The sequence below is a fragment of the Vitis vinifera genome, chromosome 11 (assembly GCF_030704535.1).
Source record: "Vitis vinifera cultivar Pinot Noir 40024 chromosome 11, ASM3070453v1".
Lineage (NCBI taxonomy): Eukaryota > Viridiplantae > Streptophyta > Magnoliopsida > Vitales > Vitaceae > Vitis > Vitis vinifera.
In genome coordinates, this window is record NC_081815.1 from 13,082,875 (window position 1) to 13,103,116 (window position 20,242).

Sequence of the window (20,242 nt, forward strand, 5' to 3'; positions counted from 1 at the left end):
AACATCTCAAAGACTCCATGAGTCATAGCTCGATATTCTGCTTCGACACTGTTTTTTGCAACCATGTTTTGTTTCTTACTTCATCACGTGACCAAGGTACCCCAAACATATGTGCAATATATTGATGTAGATCTCCAATTGTTTTGTTGTGTAGTCTTCTAGAAGCGTAAACCTTTGCCTGGTGTACTTTTTAAATACCTCATAATTTGATATACTACCTCAAGGTGTTTCTCATTGGGCGAGTGCATGAATTGACTTACCATGCCCACGACCAATATTTTTAGAACTGGACCAATCATTGAACCGAAAAAATTATCGGTTCACAGTTCACTGGTCGAACTGTGGTCAAACCGGTGATGTCATAAATATATAATTTAAATTTTATTAAAAATAAAATAATTAAAAAATTAAAAATATAAAATAATTTTAAATTTTAAATATATTTCTTCATCTTATCTTTAATATTGATAGATTAAATCATGAAAAGAATAAAACTTATTATCATATTGATATTTCTAATTCTATTAAATAATAAAAATATAACTTTTAATGGTTAATATGAAATAAAATTTTATTATTTAAATATATTTACATTTTAATAATTATATAGTTTATTATTTCTTATCTTAAAAATGATTAATTATTTATTTATATTTCCTATCTTGAAATTAAGTATAGATAAATTTAAATATTTATTTTTTGATGGGCTAGATTTTAATTTTTCCCATAAAATTTACATACCCATTTAATAAGTTTACATTTTGAGAGATTTAATCCTATGCTCAATTAATAATGACTTAATTACCACCATCCACCTCACATCTTTAAAAAAAAAAAAAAAAAAAACCTAGAGACCCACATCCACCCTCACTTTTCCTCTCTCTTTCTTATTCCCTCTTTTCTCGGCCTTCGCCTCTTGGTTTTCCTCCAAATCTGCTCTTCTTCACAATGCCTTTACCAACATAGTTGTGCCCCAACAAAATTGCCTCTATTACCTTTTTGTTGTCATTCTCCTCGCCAGTTTCTTTGTCATCATCCTCCTTGCCGGTAAACGCTTCCAGGTCGTCATCCTCCACACCTCCATCTCTTAATTTTTTAGTTAAAAAAAACAGATTGGTTCTTATAAAACTGATAGGGTGGTCCGATTTAGCGGTTGAATCGTCGAGTTGCAAGATTCGATGCTGGTTTAACACCTCACCCTGTCCAACTGGTGAACTGAACCGGACCAAGGACTGGTTGATGGTCCAACCGGTTGAACCGACCGGTTCGATTAAGCTTTTAAAACATTGCTCACGACAAATGCAATATCTAGTCGTGTATGTAACAAGTAAATAAGCTTCCCTACCAGTCTTTGATATTTAGATGTATCCACCAGATTACCTTCTTTGTCACTCCAAGTTTTTGGTTGGGGTCAATTGAGATGTCTACTAGCCTACAACCACTCATTTTAGTTTCTTTAAGGAGATCAAGAATATACTTTTGTTGTGAGACAATTATTCTTTTCCTTGATCGAGCAAACCTCCATTCCAAGAAAGCATCATAAGGACCCCAAATCCTTGATCTTAAACTTTGATGAGAGAGACTATTTCAATCGGTACATCTCAAGCAAGTCATTCCCGGTGAAAATTATGTCATTTACATATATAATTTAACACAACTATCTTCCCATCTTGTGAGTGTCTTACAAACATGGTATGATTAGTTTGCCCCCGAGTGTACCCTTGAATTTTAACAAACTAAGTGAACTTCTCGAACCAAGCCCTTGGTGATTGTTTCAACCTATATAAAGATTTCTTCAACTTACACACCTTCCAACCAAACCTTCCATCAAAGCTCGAGGGTGCATCCATATATACCTCTTCCTCCAAGTCTCCATTAAGGAAAGCATTTTTCACATCTAATTGTTGTAGAGGCCAATCGAGATTTGCTGCAAGTGATAAGAGAACTCTCACAGTATTTAGCTTTGCTACAGGTGTAAAGGTCTTTGGGTAGTCAATGTCGTAGGTCTGAGTAAATCCTTTGGCAACCAACCTAACTTTATATCTTTCAAGAGATCCATCTGACCTGTATTTAATTGTAAATTCCCATTTTCACCCTACAGTTGTCTTCCCTTTAGGAAAATCCACCATCTCCCATATCTTGTTTTTTTCAAGAGCCTTCATCTCCTCAAAAACAATCTCCTTCCATTTAGGAATCATTGGAGCATCTTGTACACTTTTTGGAATCTCCATGCAAAACACTTGTGAAGTAAAAACACGAAAATTGAATGAGATATTTTTATGACATGTCGTTAGACAATGGGTGTTTGGTACATGACCTTACACTTTTGCGGGCAACAATGGGAATATTAGAATCGGTAGACTCACTAGACATGGACCTAGGACTTGTAGACTTGAAGTAGACTGAACATGTTGTGTAGGCTCAGAGAAAGTGTTACTTGGAGGATATGTGGACTTGTTGTAATGCAAGAGATCAGTCGACTCTTTCCTTTAAGTTGTATTTCTTCGCGAGTAGACAATGTTGGGTATTAACCTTGTGTTCTTGGTGCTTGTTTCTTTTTCATTTGTCATGTTAGAGTCATGATATTTATGAGACAAAATTAAGGATGGATCTACATTTTCATTATTTAAAGAGCTTGATTCGTTCAACTCTAGTACAATAATATCTGGACTCTCAAATTGAACTAAGGGTGTGGGAGAGTAAACAACTAGCGATTCCTCAAGTTGAAAATATTTTAATTGATCTGAATCTTCATTTTTTCTCTCCTTTCCCCAACTAGTGTTCGAAAAATGTTACATCCATGGTGACAAACACTTTTTTTAGAAATCGGGTCAAAACATTTGTATCATTTTTTATTGGAAGCATAACCAACAAACACACATTTTTCGAGCTTGGGGTCCAAGTTTTCCTCATTTGTGATCATGAATGTGAACAAAAGCGGTATACCCAAATATTTTTAGAGGCAAAGTTGATGGAAACTTATTCATAGGATAAAACTTATGAAAAATATTTAAAAGAGTTTCAAAGTTTAAAATCTTACTGGACATTCGATTTATAAGGTATGTTGTAGTAAGGAGGGCTTCGCCCCAAAGATATTTAGGTACCTTAGTTGTAAAAAGTAACGCTTGAGCTACTTCTAATACGTATTTGTTTTTTTGTTCAACTAACCCATTTTGTTGAGAAATATCATTGTAAGAGCTTTGATGAACAATTCCTGTTTCCAAGAAAAAACTTTCCAAAATTTTGTTAAAATATTCTTTGCCATTATCACTTCTAAAAATATGATTTTTCTCATGAAACTATGTTTGCACCATGGTGTAAAAATTTTTAAAAATTGTTTCCACCTCAGATTTTTCTTTCATCAAATAAACCCCAGTTAATTGAGTATAATCATATATGTAACAAACCATTTTTTTTTTCAAAACTTGTAGAAACCCGACAAGGTCCCCAAACATCACTATGAATCATAGTGAATGTTTAGAGGTTTTGTAAGGTTGTGGAAAAAAAGATGCATGATGATGTTTAGCTAATTGACAAATCTCGCATTGAAAGAAATATGGACATCTATTCTTAAAAAAATAAAAAAAAATTGGAAACAAGTACTTCAAATACTATAACTTGGATGGCCTAACCTATAATGTCATACCATTATTTCACTATCCTTTGAAATAGAAACAAAATTGAAATAGGTATGTTGGTTTTGTATACTTGAGTTGACTCCATCTTAAAAAAAAAATAGAGCCTGACTCTCTAGCATTGCCAATCATCTTCCCCGAACTCAATTCCAAAAACTAGGATACAATTGTCATAACTAGGATACAATGCATTACTTTGTTTTAGTTCTTTTAATTTTGTTTATATATATATATATATATATATATATATATATATATATATATATATATATATATATATATTCCCTTTATTTTATGTTTGGTTGGGAAAGAGATCTTTTAGGTAGACTTCAAAGAACAACTCATGAATTTTAGCCAAATATGGAGGACATTGAAGAGTCCAACAACAACAACAAGAAACCACGACCACCTATCCAGGACCAAAGAACTATGAAGGAGTTTATAAATCCTTCGAGGTTGAGCATACCATTGTGTTTTATCCTACCTCCAAATTAGGATCATGTTACCATTCAATTTTTCGAGAACCCCTTGTCATTGAAGGATAGAGCTATGACTTGGTTAAACAGTCTTAGACCCTATAGTATAAAGAATTGTACATATATTTTAAATAATAATTATACAAGTATGGAGAATTATTAGAAATAAAACACTACATATATTAATTACTTTTAAAACATAAAAAATAAGTTAAAAACATTTCAAGTTTCTTAACAATTTTTGTTTGATAAAATATTAGAGAATAGTTCAAAAAACTATTCTAAAAAAACTATTTTCCAAACTATTTTAGAAATAATTTTTTTAATAGGGCCTTAGTTTTTTTGAAGTTGAGTTTTGAGGATTATAACATGTTTTACTTCTACAGAATATGAATTTGGTGGTTGGTAATTTTTCAGTTACATGATATTTTTTAACAATTTACACTTTGATTCTTTGTGCTTTAGATGCGAAATGACCATCATACCCCTTAGAGTAGGTCTTGATACGCGACATAAAATCACCATAAACAAATGATTTAAATGTTATTTTGATACATATTTTTTTCTACTATATTTTATATTATAAATATGAAATGACCATCATGCCTTTAGAGTGGGTCTTGAGACGTGACATAAAATCACCATAAACAAGTGATTTAAATGTTATTTTGATACATTTTTTTCTACTATATTTTCTATTATATTTTTAATTTCTATAAAATTAAACGTATTAAGTATATTAAGGTGTTTTTTTTTTCTTATTCTAAAACCAAGACAAAAACAAATAAATGTTTTCTAAGTATATGCCAATAAAGAGAAGAAAAAGAAAATATTTTTCACTTTCCAACAATTTTCTAGTCTTTTTTAATGAAAGTGCACAACTCAAATGTAGTAGGTGTTATTCACTTGGAGGTAAAAATAAGAGTGAGTGTGTTTTGTGTGTTAATTTTATATTTTCAATTTTGTTCCAATTAAAAATACATGTTTGGTATATTTATTAGTATTTATTTTTTGTAATAATGGTAATTTTTATATAAAATATAGTAACTTTTTATGATTTATATCTATATTTTTTAAAATTATTTTTAAAATTTGAGATGGTTAAATTTTTTTTATTCCTAAAATATTTTAAACATTTTTAAAAGATATTATATTTTTGAGATAAATCTTAAAAAATTCATATATATATATATATATATATATATTATAAAATTTATTATCGCCTTTTTATTTTTAAAAATAAAAAATAAAAAATGCATCAAACTACACCCTAATTTTTAAATTTTGACTATCAAATTATAGAAATAAAAAGTAAAATAGGCTATAAATATAATTTTTAAAATTCTTTTAAAAATTTGTAATTTTGAAAATAAAAATTCAAAAGGAAAAGTGAAGATAGCTAAAAGTAGAAGAAAGAATAAGATGGATGAAGCATTTAATCCAAGGTGTGAATTGATGCATCCCTCGAAAATCAGAGGTTGATTAATCATTTCAATTGGAATAAGATGGAACGGTGGCTAGTTCCAACATTCAACATTGTCTCGGAATCTTGGAGACAATTACAGGAGTACTCCAAGGGCCTGGGCACAAAAGCTCAATTGTGGGGCCCAACTCCAGCAAACCGGCGCATGTGGAGTGGGGGTTCTTTTCTTTCTAATACTGTAATACATTTAATTGGTTTTATTATTTTCTCCTTTAATTTGCTTTACTTTTTAGTAGCTTGGTTTTAACTTTTTAAGTTTTAAAGCAGGGTCACCCCCTCCCCCAGCGCATCCAATCTCCATGACTACACCATTCAGTCTCTCACCCACCCTCAGGCCCTGACCCCAAACCCTCACTTCCCTTTTGCATCTGCTCTTTACCACTAAGTTTATGCATCCAATGCGCTCTATATGGAGTTGAAGAAGGAGAAGATAGTGAGGTATGTCTTTTATTTCATGTTTGCTTCCCGGGAATATTTCCATCTATCTTGTGCAGGGAACTATTTCTTTTTTCTCCCCTTTTTTGGGGATTCCAAGCAAACCGAAAGTTTTTCATTCCACTCAGCTTACTGCTACTATTGGCTTACTTCAGACTCAGGTTTTCGAAAGTGAAGTCCCCGTGTTTTTCGAATTTTCGGTTTCTTTTATTTTCTTTTATTTTCTCAGCTGCCAAACAGAGATCGATTCGCTTTGGTTCCTGCGAAAGTGTTGGAGAAGAAAATAAATTGAAATTGTTCTTTTATTTTTTATTTTTTGCTGTTTAGGACACGGCTCAACTCTCCACTTAACTCTGTCTGATTCGGCTGTTTGGCTTTGTTGAGTTCAATTTTCCACCTTTCATAGGCGAAATAGCATAAAAAAATATTTATAATTTCATTTATCCTCTTCTCCTAATTTTTTTTCTGTAACCAAAAGAATTTCAAAGCTTCATCAATTTCGAAAAGGTCGGGAAAAACTTATGGTGTCTCTTCCCTTCATTTCCCAAAAATAAGATACAATCTCTTCACGCATATATTATTTTTCCCTCTCACACGGTGAATATTCTTGGAAATATTTTCTCTCCAAGCAGAATGGAAATTTTGGAATTTTGTTATAATTTGTTGAAAACACACTTTGCAGGTTTTATTCTGATGAAAATCAACATCAAGAATGGGGGAAAAATGATCCATTACTCCTAGGAAAGTCATCTTCTATAGACAAGGTTTCATCTTCCTTCTTGAAACCACATAATGCGGTCAGGAGCAGAAATAAGATACCTGAAACCCTTAAATTTGGGAGGTCCAAGGTGTTTCCAGAAGACCATGAGCCATGGCGCAAGCAAATACTTGACCCAGGTAGTGAGCTAGTCTTACAATGGAGTCGAGTCTTCATTGTCTCGTGCTTGGTGGCACTTTTTGTTGATCCATTGTATTTTTATTTGCCTGCTGTGGGAGGGAATGAGGGCTCTTGGTGTATCAAGACAGACTTGAATTTGCGAATTGTGGTTACATGTTTTCGGACTATTGCCGATTTTTTCTATCTGTTGCACATGATTATAAAGTTCAGGACAGCTTATGTTGCCCCAAGCTCTCGGGTGTTTGGGAGGGGTGAACTTGTGATGGATCCCAAGAAAATCGCCCAGAGGTATATTAGGTCTGATTTCTTCATTGATTTGGTTGCAACATTGCCTCTCCCTCAGGTAATCATTTTGAAGTATCAAATTTCCATTTGGAAGTATCATTTTTCAACTGTTTACACATTGCTCTGTGTATGTGTGTGTGTTATAATTGAAAATACAGTCATGCCACATATAAGTCTGTTAAATTTGGTCACTACAGAAACTAAATTTGAGGCTAAATTAACTTATATTTGAAGGATAGAAATGGATCTCTTGAATGATAATAGCTATATATATATATATATATATATATATATATATATATATATCTGCTGGAGTATTGATGGGCATTAAGACTCCGAGATATCTATTTTCAGTTTAGGGTAGTCATGATCTAACTATGGGATCAAATGATTATGGTATAGCAAACATGTCCTAGTTTTTTTTTTCTTCTGAAAATATATGTGAGGAAATCCTCAATATGATTAGATATTTAAAAATTTAAAAATAATAAAATGTAGAATTCATTAAAAGATTCATAGAATGATATGTAGGTGGAAGTGGAACTAGAAAATTGTTAGAGTTTAAGCCTATGCAGATTCCCTTACGAAAATTAGAGTAGTGTTGAGTCATATTTATACATGACTGTTCAAGTTAAGCTGTGAGGACAGAGCCTTGAATGTGCATCATTTGAAGCATTTTTTGATTACTGCTGACACACACTTTTAGGGATGGTGACTAGCCTGGAGATTTTATGACTTAGATCAACTTTACTTTGTACCCATAGGCTCCATAGAAATGGTCCTTCATTCAAAATTGGCCCTTCACATTAAAACTTGGAGAAAGTAGAGAAACTTCCATTGTTTCAATAGTAAGAGCTTTGCATGGGTTAATAATGGTCAATTTATCTGTCAACAATAGACACATTTTCATTATAGGCCAAGATTTCAGTGCCCAATAAATCATCAAGCCTTAGCTTGATTGCTCAAAACTGTTTTCTTTGTGTTAGATTACATGGTTGACTGTGCAAATCTAATTATATTTTTCATTTTATTTTCTCTGATCTGTCTAGAATGTATATCGTATTATGTATTTTAGGCAAGTCTTAGATTTTGTAGTAATTTTAGGTATTGTATATATTTCTAGGGTTAGACTGATTTAGTTTCCTATTTTATTTTCTATACAGCTTGTGTATATATTACCTTGTAATCCCTCTAATTCAATGAGAACAAATTATTTAGAAACTTTATTTTTGTTTTCATGATATCAAAGCTGGAAAAGAATTGATGGCAATTTCCTCTCCTCTGAAAAAAATCTTTCTCTTAGCCTTCATTGTGGGCCAATAGGTAAAGTTCCCACATTTAACCGTAAAATTGCCTTCTTTAGGGAGGTGGGTAATGGATGGTTGCAGATTGGAGGGGAACATCCATTTGGTTCGGTTAGAAGGTGCTCTCATTTTGTTTGAATTTAAGTTACCATCAGAAGCAGAGAAAGGCTCTTTGAAGTAGGCAAAGGTTGTTCAAGGGAGCAACATGGTTCTGACTAGAGGGAGGTGGTGCTGTCGTTGGTAAAAAAGGAGGCCTTTTTGGTTGAAGTGACTAGGTTTTCAGGTTTATTTCCTCATCCTGCTTCTTTGGAAAGACTTAATGTTGTAAGGTGTTTAGGGAGGTCGTATAGTGGGGAGAACATTGTGGAAGGACCTTTAGAGATGAACCATATCATTGATGGGGGACTATTGATGTTTTTCTAGATATAAGTTTGGTGGAGTTTCTGAAGAATGTTGTGAGAAGTGTAAGGGAGTCAAAGGTGGCACAAGTAGTTGGTTAATCTGATAAAGGTCTAGTAAGGGTGGATTTAGAGGCTGAGTGGTACGAAAGCAAGTTGGTGAAATTCAACAAGTTCTTAAGTATGCCTATTGAGTTTTTTGAAAATGAAAATTTGAAGTTGTTTAAAAAAAGGAGGCGGCTCGATGTAGATTAGAGGTACAAACCTAAGAAGTAAGAGGAAGTATGATCCTCCGTTGAGAGGGGACAAAGAGTTAAGTAAGTTGACGTGCATAGTTAACTATAATGGGGCATCAGATAGGGAGAGGAGAAGAGGTAAAAATGGGTGAGAGTTAGTTTCTATTAGTCAATGAAGTTGAAGGTTCTTTTTAGAATGTAAAAAAGGAAAATGATGGAGAGAAACATAAAATTATAAAATCCTTAATTAAGTTTTAAAGAGCTGATTTGGTTTGCCTACAAGAAACCTAAAGTGCAGCAGATGACAATTTAGTTGTTGAGGGGCCTTGGAGTGGGCAAATTCTTAGAGTGTGGAGTGGTGAAACCTAGGGGAGTAGTTGGTGCAGTAGTTGTTTGCTAGGATAGTAGGGTTCCAGAGCTCATTGAGATGGAGGTGTGTGTTTACTCCATTTTTTGTTGTTTTAAGAGTTGCAAGAATGATTTTATTTTGCTTTTTACAAGGTTTTATGGTCCTGTTCTTAGGGAAGAGAACAAGGTGTGGACCCTCACCCGATTCACCGACCGACGCGACTCGCTATTTTAAAAAGTAAAAGGGAAAACTGATTTTCGAGTTTTGAAAAATTCATCCCAGTGAGGAACGATTTTGTTTGGAGTCGCCACTTACTTTTTATTTTAATTTTTAAATGGGGAAAATTTAAGTAAGAACAAAAACCCTAGCATGACTCCAGTCAGGAAAAAGCGGTTTACGAAAACTAGATTCTGGGTCCGGGGATCAGGTTACATATCGGGAAGGTACTTACGCTAGGTAGCACCCCTCTAGGCCCGGAACTCGGTCGTTACTGACGAACTGGGTATATGGGAGCATATAGGTCAAAGATCAAACAAGCCTTGGACTAAACAAATGACATGAATCACATAGACCGACCTAGTATTTAGCATGCACATACACTCAAGAAGCCAAAATCAGAGTGCATACCTAAGGTCCCCAGCCAAGCGCTGCATAAGAGGTCAATCAACATAACAATTTGTGGCCCTTTTCATCTACACCAATCAATAAAGCATTAAGCATTCTGGAACAACCAGAAAGAGGAACCGAATGCAAGCAAGAATTCTGTGAGGAACCAGAAACATACTTGAAGAACCAGCCTTTGAGAGGTGCTCCTTAGCTTCAAGTGAGATTGATTCTTCTTCTGCTTAATCTGCTCAAGACCGGTGATCATGATTTCCTTTCCTTTTTTCCAAAGCAGACAAAAATTCCTCTCTTCTCTTTTTTTCTCAAGATTTTTTTTTCTTTCCTTTCTCGTTATCTCTGTTTTTCTTTAAAAACCTTTCCCAATTTTCCCTCACACCTCTCTTTTTTCCTTCTTCCTCTTTTCCTCTAGGTCACCCAAACCCTCAGAGACTCTTAAGAATTTTCCCCTTCTGCAATGTCTTTTCTTAGGATTTTTTTTTCTTCCCCCTCTTCCTTTTTATTCCTCTTCTAAAACCTCTCAAACTTTCTTTCTCCCTCTTTTTCTCCTCCTTTAGCTCTGGAAATTCACCTCTTTAGCTTTGGAACCCCCCAACACATTTAGTTCTCCTTTTCCCAAGGTGGGCAGCTGCCCCTCATAACTTTAACATGCCTTACTCACCAAGAATCCACATGGATTCAACGTGGGTTACAATCTCTCCACAAAATGGCCCAAATCGGACCTAAAACTATACCTCAAACCTATTTGGAGCACCCGGGCTCAAACCAGCCAGAAACAGGGCATCAAAAGAGCCAAAAACAGTGCCGTTTACTAGCAGCCCTGACGAACCAGTCGACCGGTTGCCAACCGGTTGACCACCTCAAAAAAACTTGATGAACGGCAACCGGTCGACCACCTCAAAAAAACCTGATGAACCGGTTGAGAAAAATTCTCAAATTTTGATACAATATTCCTTGAAGAATAAGGAATCCAACAAAAAAAAAAAAACGGTGCGCGATTCCGAGTTCGGATGAGGGAGATATGATCGAAACAAGCCTAAGTGCTTCGTATTGGAACCTGCTCCTATGAACTCCAACTGAACTGCAGTTTTGGGGAGACCTCACTTCCTTTCTTTAGCATGATGTGAACAACTAGGGAATTGACCATGACAACACTTTAAAATGAACTACACACTCGCACTACATTGGACCGCAGATGAACCTACACAAGACTCGAAAACTGATCAAGCGCAAAAGGGGGTCATGACAGTGCCATACGAAAAAAAATGGGTGCATGCGACACCCCTAAGATAAATGCAAGTGTCGAAGGACAAAATTGAGGGTCTATACAAGGACTTTTGGGTTGCATTGGTTGATTCTAAAGGTTGTGGAATGATCCTTGGTTTGTTAGTGGGGATTCAACATTGTTAGATTCCTTGGGGAAAATAGGAATTGTTCTAGGCAATCTTCTACTCTGAGGTGATTCTTAAAGTTGATTCAGGAGGTGAATTTGTTTGATTTGCCTCTAAGATGAGAGCCTTATAATTGGTTTGGGGGCATAAATAATCAATTCACATTGAGGTTAGATTGGTTCCTTACTTTAGAAAATTGGGAGACTCATTTTGGTGTTATTCTTCGACGTGTTCTGCTCAAGTTTGTCTCTCATCATGCCCTAATTTGGTTAGATGGAGATGGGATGATGAGGGGCAAAACCCTCTTCAAGTTAGAAACACGTGGCTAAGAGTAAAGAGCTGTAGAGAGCAAGTTGAAGTGTGGTGGACGGGCTATAGTGTCATAGGCTCTTTTAGGTATGTGTTGGCTTGGAAATTGAAAGCGTTGGAGAAGGACCTAAAAGCTCATAACAAAGAGATGATTGGATTGAGAATGGTGCCAATTTCAATAATGCAACGGTGTTCTTGTTGATAAACACCTCTGGAAAAACTCTTGCCTTCCTTACTCCCCATATCATCAAAGTTCATGCTGCTGAGGATGATGCTTCTGCCCTGATTTTTTGGTTGTTTCAAGGTTAGGTTTTAGTGCAATATGCTGAGAGGAGAAAAAATGAAGGTAGGAGGAAGGGCTTGGTTTGGGATTGAGTCCAAGTCCTTCAAGATTTCGGTGGAATTGTCCAAAGGAAAGTTATCTGGGGTAATTACAAAGAGGGGTCGAAATTTTTCTACCTGGATTAGATTTGGAGAGAGGGGTCTGTCCTTACTCTTAGAAGGAGTGGAAGAATGTTGCCAGAAGGAGAGTTTGAAGGAGTTCAAAAACTCTTGGGTAGAAGGAGGAAGGAGCTATAAGCTCCAATTGCACAACAATGAGGCGGGAAGATACCTGTTGTGTTTGGTATTCTCCGTGGAGGCGTAGCGGTTTGTGTTGATGTTGATTTTTCAGGAGGGAAGGGATTGCCGAGGGGGGGGGGGGGTATGTTCTTGCTCAAAAGTTGAGGGTCTGTGGAGTAGAATGTTGAGAAAGAAGGATTGAGGCATCTAAGGTGAAAGATGGGCAGAGTCAAGGGCCTGTGGGGGCTTATCCCTTACTTGAACAACGGAGTGAAAGGGAAGAGGTGTGATTGCAGTTTGGGGGAGTTAACTCATTTAACAAATTGCAGTATCTTAATCGTTGTTTGGTAGGAAAATGGGGGGAAGACATGGAGGAGGGTCCATTGATATCCTCTTTGGAGGATTGGGCTGGGTATCATTGGAGGTTGAAAGGGAATTTGTTGTTATTTCCTTTGGGAGTCATGGATTCTGTTTGAATTCGAGTTGGGAAGGGAGGCTGAGAGGGCATTACAAGAAGGCTTGAGTGTCTTCAGGCAGAGACCACTTAAGCTGTAAAGATGGCGTCCAACGATAGGTTGTCTCAGTGAGAGAGCTCAAACAAATAACTACTGCGTGAGGATTGTAGGGCTCCCACTTTGCCTGTGGCATAGGGATTTCTTTAAGTGAGTGGGCAATGCGTGAGAGGGTTATGTGGGGGTAGATGAGGAGACCGCGAGGGACATAAATTTACAATGGGCACGAGTTTTAATCAAAACAGATGGAAGAAAGGTACTAGGGAGGTTATAGGTTGTTGTAGGAAAACTCTGTTTTTCGGTGAATTTGCGATAGGAGATACCTCCTTGGGTAGCTCCGGTGGCTCCCATACTGAGAGGTAGAAGGAGAAGAAGAGTAGTGATACACGCGAGGCAAGTTGCATGGGGTTCGCGAGGTTAAACATAGTAGAAGAGGTGTTGTTTCTTGGTAGGACGAGGCAATACCTTTAGTATCTTTTGTGGGAAGGTTGCAGCAGGAGGTGCAAGAGCAAGAGTTTGTAGGTGTTGTGTGGGAAGAGGGTCGGCCGTTTGTAGCTGGAGCAGCTTTACAGGGGCCTGTGGAAGTAAAAGCAAGCCCATCTTGGGGTTTAAGGAGTCCATAAGTGAGGTTGTTGGGCCTTTTGTTGAGGGGGTTCGACCCGTTTATGGGAGGACAGGCCAGCCTGTTGATAGTAGAGCCTTAGCGTTTAAAATGGCTTAAGATGATCTCCCTAGTAGTTTGGCCCATGAGAGGCTTTTGGGCATGATCCAAGTAGATGCAGAGGAGAAAGAAGGGTGTAAGGCCCTACCCTCTTTTCTTTTTAATAGTGGGGATCTTCTTTGCCCTAAGTGGGGGGTGTCCCCTGTTGATGTGCTTGGCGAGAGGCAGTTGAGAGAGGTTTTCTCACCTATGGATGAGGTTTTGATGTCGGAGGCGATGCGTTTTCAAGATACGATGTCTATCTCTTTTTCCAAAGCGGGCGGGCGGGGTGGGGGGCTCTCTTCTACTCCTTTCCGTGGAGCTATCATGGAGGCTCGTCGTGAGGTAGGGTTCATTTGCTTGGGTGATCTGTCATTGATGGATAGGGAGGACTCGCCGATGGTGGAAGATGTGAGAAATGGAAGGATGGGTTGAGGTTAAATCTTCATTCAAACTGCGTAGCTATAGAATCGAGTCTTTTGGTTGGGGAGGAGGAAAAGGCTTACGTTATGGGGGAGGGAAGTGCCCCAGAGGTGCAGAGGCGGGATATCCTTTGTTTCCAAGGAAGTTTTAGCAGATTAATGGCTTTTAGCAAAGTTTTGGGCTTCCAGTGGATGGTTATGAAGGGGAAATTTTAGGCCTCTTGGAAAAATTGGAACTAATAATAAAAGGGAAGATAGTAAGGCAGGGGACCAAAAAGGCTAAGGTGTGCGGTTCAAAGTTGGAGAGGGAGCTTCGGAAATTGGAATGCTCAATCAGTTACAAGACTGATTTGAGGTGTGGGAGAGGAGGGGGGATAATTTTTTGGGATTTAGTTAGGGTGAGTCAATGAAGCTTTAGATTATTTCGTGGAATGTTAAAGGGATTAATGAGGGAAATAAGCGTAGCGTGGTTAAATCTTTGATTTGCTTGTACTTGGCTGATCTTGTATGTCTTCAAGAAACGAAGGTTCAACAGATAACATCCAGAATGGTGAGGAGCCTAGGTGTGGGCAGATGTTTGGACTGGGGAGTAGTGGATGCTAGAGGTCAAGCAGGGGGAATTGTAGTGTTTTGGATTAAGCGGGTGTTGGAGCTTCTTGAGATGGAGGTAGGTGCCTTCTCAATGTCGTGCCGATTTAGAAATTGTGAGGGTAGTTTTGTGTGGATATTTTCGGGTGTTTACAGACTTGTTCTCTCTGAGGAGAGGGAAGATTTTTGGGAAAGAAAGGAGGGGCTATTTGAGAATGTCAGTTACAATGAGATGTTTTTTAGAGGTTATCGATGAGCTGGGCATTAAGGACCTTACCCTCTTTGGTGGCGAGTATACATGATGTGGTGGTATAAACAACAATTCAACTTCTTAGTTGGATCATTTCCTAGTATTTGATGATTGGGAAGACCAGTTCAGTGGATTGGTTCAGAAAATCCTGCCAAACCCAGCCTCTGATCATGCACCAATATTGTTGGACAAGGGAGGGATTAGAGAAATGGAAAGATCCCATTCAGATTTGAAAATATGTAGTTAAAGGAGGAAGGCTTCAAGAATTTTATAAGGTGTTGGTGGGAGGGATATAGCGTCTAGGGGTCTCACAATCATATTAAGGCGGGTAAGCTCAAAATTTTGAAGCAGGATCTTAAAGTGTGGAACAAGAAGGTTTTTGGGAATGTGTCCACCAAAAAACTTGAGGCTTTAGAGCAGTTAGGTCAGTGGGATGCAAAGGAAAGAGAATGAGCCCTCATAGTGGAGGAGTTTATAGAGAAAAGGAGAGCGGTAGATGAGTTTAAAAAATAGGCAAAGTTGGAGGAGATTTTTTGGAGGCAGAAATCAAGAGAGCTATGGCTAAAAGAAGGGGATAAAAATACTAGATTTTTCCACAAAATGGCAAACGCTCATAGGAGGAATTTTTTGGAAAAGTTAAGGGCTAATGGTGTTTGTCTTAAGGGGGAGAATAGTATTAAAGAGGGGGTGGTAGGAGCTTTTCAATTGTTTTCTAAGACAGGGGAGTGGAGGTCGAGCATATAGGGACTGGCGTTTAATTCTTTGTCGCATGCAGATTCAGCAACCTTGGAGGTTCCTTTTTCTGAAGAGGAGGTTTTCTCTACCTTGTCTAGCTTGAATGGAGATAAAGCTTCGGGTTCGGATGGTTTTACTTTGGCATTTTGGTAGGACTGTTGGGATGTTGTAAACAATGAGGTCTTGGGTTTTTTTGGTGATTTCTATGAGTTGAGTTGCTTTGAGAGAAGTTTAAATGCTACTTTTGTTGTTTTGGTGCCTAAGAAAGGGGGGACTAAAAAGTTAAAGGATTTGAGGCCTATCAACTTGGTTAGGGGTTTGTACAAACTTTTAGCCAAAGTTCTAGTTAATAGACTCAAGAAGGTGGTGGGCTCTTTGGTCTCGAATTTTCAGCATGCTTTTGTGGGGGGAAGACAAATCTTAGATGCAGTTTTGATAGCTAATGAGGCCATAGATTCTAGACTTAAAGCTAACTTGAGAGGCTTGATATGCAAACTAGATATAGAAAAGGCGTATGACCATGTTAACTAGAACTGTATTATAACGGTGATGGATAAAATGGGTTTCGACTCCAAGTGATTGGTTTGGATTAGTTGGTGTATTTCTACAGTCCGTTTCTTTGTTTTGGTCAACGACTCTCCTTCTGGTTTCTTCCTTTAGAGGGTTGAGACAAGGAGATCCTTTGTCTCCTTATTTGTTTATTTTGGTGATGGAGATCCTTTCCTGTTTGATCTTAAGGGCAAAGGATGGTGGTTTTATTGAGGGTTTCTGGGTTAAAGGGAGGAATGATGCGGGGGGTCGAGGTATCCCATTTGTTCTTTGCAAATGATATTCTCATTTTTTGTGAGGTAAGCAAGGAAAACTTGGAGTACTTGAGTTGGGTTTTTATGTGGTTCGAGGCATGCTCAGATCTTAAGATTAATTTGGAGAAAAGTGAATTGATTCCCATTGGGGAGGTTCCAACTTTGGAGGAGTTTGCTAAGGTTTTAGGTTGCAAGGTGGGTTCTTTTCCATCCACTTAGGCTTCCCCTTGGGTGCTCCTTACAAGTCTAGTAAGGTATGGGAAGGTGTGGAGAAATGGTTCTAAAAAAGGCTTGCTTTGTGGAAGAGACAGTATCTATCAAAAGGTGGAAGACAGATGTTGATTAAGAGCACTTTATCTAGTTTGTTCATTTACTTTATGTCCCTATTTGTTATTCCTAAAAGAGTGGCGGCCAGATTGGAAAAAATTCAAAGAGATTTCCAATGGGGAGGAGGAGAGTTGGAGAAAAAGCCTCATTTGGTTAATTGGTTGATTGTGTGTTTGGAGAAGCACAATGGGGGTTTGGGTTTTAAAAGCCTTCCTCTCTTTAATAAGACACTTTTGGGTAAATGGTCTTGGAGATTTGTGATGGAAAAGAACCCTGATGAGGATGAATATTCAAGATATATATCAAGAAAGGGAATTAGTATTAATTGTAATTAAAGTAGGATTATTATTACTTGGAATTAAATTAGGATTAATATTTGTTGGAGTCTAATTAGGATTAGCTAGTTGAGTTATAATATAATTAGAATTTGAGTCATGATAGGTTATTAGAGTCCTAGTAGAATAGGTTATTAGAGTCCTAGTAGACTTTGGATTTCTTAGAGAAGCCTATAAATAGGCTAATCAATGTAAATCAAAGGGATGAATTTTGATGAATAATATTATACTTTCTTTCATTGCAAGGTTGCAACCCTCAATGGTGAGATTCCATTGATTTTCTTCTAGGTGAGACTCCTAGAAGGCCTTAGTGAGACTCTAAGGTTTTCCATATTTTCTTCATTGTTTCTTCTTTCTCTCTATTTCTTATCTTATAATTTTCTCTACCATAAAGTTTATTCCTTGTTCCTCTCCTTACCCCCTAAAAATAAAACCCTAGCCCACCTACCCTTGAGTGTAGGCAACCATCCTAGGGTTGTCCTACATCAATTTTGGTATCAGAGCCAAAATTCTTGGCTTGAAGGCATATGTAATTGAGGAGTAGAGCAACGTATGCAAACATGGTTGAAGGCTACAACTTTTTTATGCAGCCATTGGTGAACATACCAAGGCTAAATGAAGAGGAGGATTGGCGACGTACTAGCATCTTCCAAACTCGTGTTGCTTGTCAAGGGAGACTATGTACTTTAATTATTGATGGAGGTAGTTGTTCCAATCTAGCTTCAGAGGAGCTTGTTGAGAAGCTTAATCTAAAGACAGAAGATCATCCAAATCCCTATCAAATAGCATGGGTAAATGACGCATCTATTTTGGTGAGTTCTCGTTGTCTAGTGACGTTTAATTTCAGTAATAATTTTGAGTTATCAGCATGGTGTGATGTTTTACCGATGAAAGTTGCCCATATTATGCTTGGAAGACCATGGCTTTTTGATGAAAGGGTCCAACATGATGGCTATGAGAACACTTACACACTTGTGCGCAATGGGCGAAAGAAGATCCTTCGTCCAATGAAGGAAATTCCACCACCTAAGCAACCAGAGGAAAAAGTAGCACCCTTGAAACTAGAAGAGCCATCAAATATTCTTATTAAAAAGCAAGTCGAAGTTACTAGAAAGGACGAAGAAATCATCAATGATGAATCTAGAAAGCAAGAGGTGATGAAACTAATCTTAGATCAACAAATAGAAGAGCTCAAAGAAGTTGAAGAAGTTTCAGAAGAATCGATGTTTGACTTCCCTAGGCCAAACATTATCGTGAGTGGTGGCAAACATGAAGAATCTGCTGAAATTTCTTTTGAATATAGGGAATTCAAGAATCTTATTCTTCCACAAAACAATTTACAAGAAGAGTGTGGGAAACAACTTCCCACAAGTTTGTTGAAGACACATAATTATTTCGAGAATTATCAACTTGTTGTACAACATCAAAAAGTTTTTCGAAGTCTAGTATTTGTCTTGCATGAAATTGAAAAAGTTCAAGAGATCTTGAGATCTTGTCTTACAATGGGAAAGAGACGACGAAGAAAGAAAGGGTGGAAGGCATTGCTCGGAATTTCAATTGATCGTGGAAAATCACTAAAACTCGAGGTCGAGTTTTTTTCAAGTCAGGGGGAATTGATGAGGATGAATATTCAAGATATATATCAAGAAAGGGAATTAGTATTAATTGTAATTAAAGTAGGATTATTATTACTTGGAATTAAATTAGGATTAATATTTGTTGGAGTCTAATTAGGATTAGCTAGTTGAGTTATAATATAATTAGAATTTGAGTCATGATAGGTTATTAGAGTCCTAGTAGAATAGGTTATTAGAGTCCTAGTAGACTTTGGATTTCTTAGAGAAGCCTATAAATAGGCTAATCAATGTAAATCAAAGGGATGAATTTTGATGAATAATATTATACTTTCTTTCATTGCAAGGTTGCAACCCTCAATGGTGAGATTCCATTGATTTTCTTCTAGGTGAGACTCCTAGAAGGCCTTAGTGAGACTCTAAGGTTTTCCATATTTTCTTCATTGTTTCTTCTTTCTCTCTATTTCTTATCTTATAATTTTCTCTACCATAAAGTTTATTCCTTGTTCCTCTCCTTACCCCCTAAAAATAAAACCCTAGCCCACCTACCCTTGAGTGTAGGCAACCATCCTAGGGTTGTCCTACATCAAACCCCCTTTGGAAACGGGTAGTTGTTGGTAAGTATGGGATTCAGGAAGGGGAGTGGTGCACAAAGGAGGTGAGAGAGAGGTATGGTGTAGGAGTATGAAAGGCAATTAGAGATGGTTGGGAGGTCTTCAAAGATAAAACAAGGCTTCAAGTTGGTTCAGGGAATCATGTTTACTTCTGGAAAGATAGATGGTGTGGTGATATGTCATTAAGGGATGAGTTCTCGGGTCTTTATGCTATAACTTCCTTTAAGGATGCTTGGATGGTAGTTGTTTGGGATGGGGGTAGTTGGGGACTGAGGTTTATTAGACAATTCAAGGATTGGGAGTTAGAGTAGATGCCTTATTCAGGAGGTTGCATAACTATTCCATCGTTCTGGGTACTTTTGATGCCATGGTTTGGTTGAAGACTAAGAATGATGATTTTTAGTTCGGTCCTTACTCCTCTCTGGCAAGTAGGAGAGTGGAGCCTTTCCCTCATGGTACAATGTGGAACTCTTGGGCCCTTGTTAGAGCTACCTTCTTCGCTTGGGAGGCAACTTGGTCTAAGATTTTGACACAGGATCAACTTAGAAGGAAGGGTTGGAGGATGCCAAACAGGTGCTACATGTGCAAGGCTGAAGTGGAAATGGGAGATCGTTTACTTTTGCATTGTCCGAAAGCAAGTACATTGTGGCAGCTGGTTTGTGCTCTTTTTCCTATTCAGTGGGTGATGCATTCTTCCGTGAGGGGGGTGCTTCTAAGTTGGAATGGTGTCTCGGTTGCCAAGAAAAGGAAAATGGTTTTGAGGATAAGGAATGCTTAGATCAAACTTTAAAAAATTCTTTTTTGTACTTATTTTGGGATTGGGTTAGAGTGTACATGAGGGATAACATTACTTATTCGATAGATTTTGTGGATTAGTTAGGTTCCCCATAGGGTGTGGTTGTGTTGTCACCCTTATTGGTTTTTGCATATGTATACGTCATGTATACCTTTTCTTTAATACAACACCCATTTTACTTATAAAAAAAAAAAGAGAAAAAAAA

At 37.2% G+C, this 20,242-nt stretch overlaps 1 protein-coding gene across 1 annotated transcript in view; it reads left to right on the top strand.

Annotated features, from left to right (window-relative positions):
• Positions 1-5,626: 5,626 nt before the first annotated feature.
• LOC100250129 (cyclic nucleotide-gated ion channel 17) overlaps positions 5,627-20,242 on the top strand; it is a 69,227-nt gene continuing 54,611 nt past the window's right edge. The window contains exons 1-3 of the mRNA XM_002264380.5: positions 5,627-5,772; positions 5,862-6,032; positions 6,712-7,270. Of these exons, the coding sequence (XP_002264416.2) occupies positions 6,004-6,032; positions 6,712-7,270 (588 nt within the window). The 5' untranslated portion in view covers positions 5,627-5,772; positions 5,862-6,003. The remainder of the gene's footprint in view (positions 5,773-5,861; positions 6,033-6,711; positions 7,271-20,242) is intronic.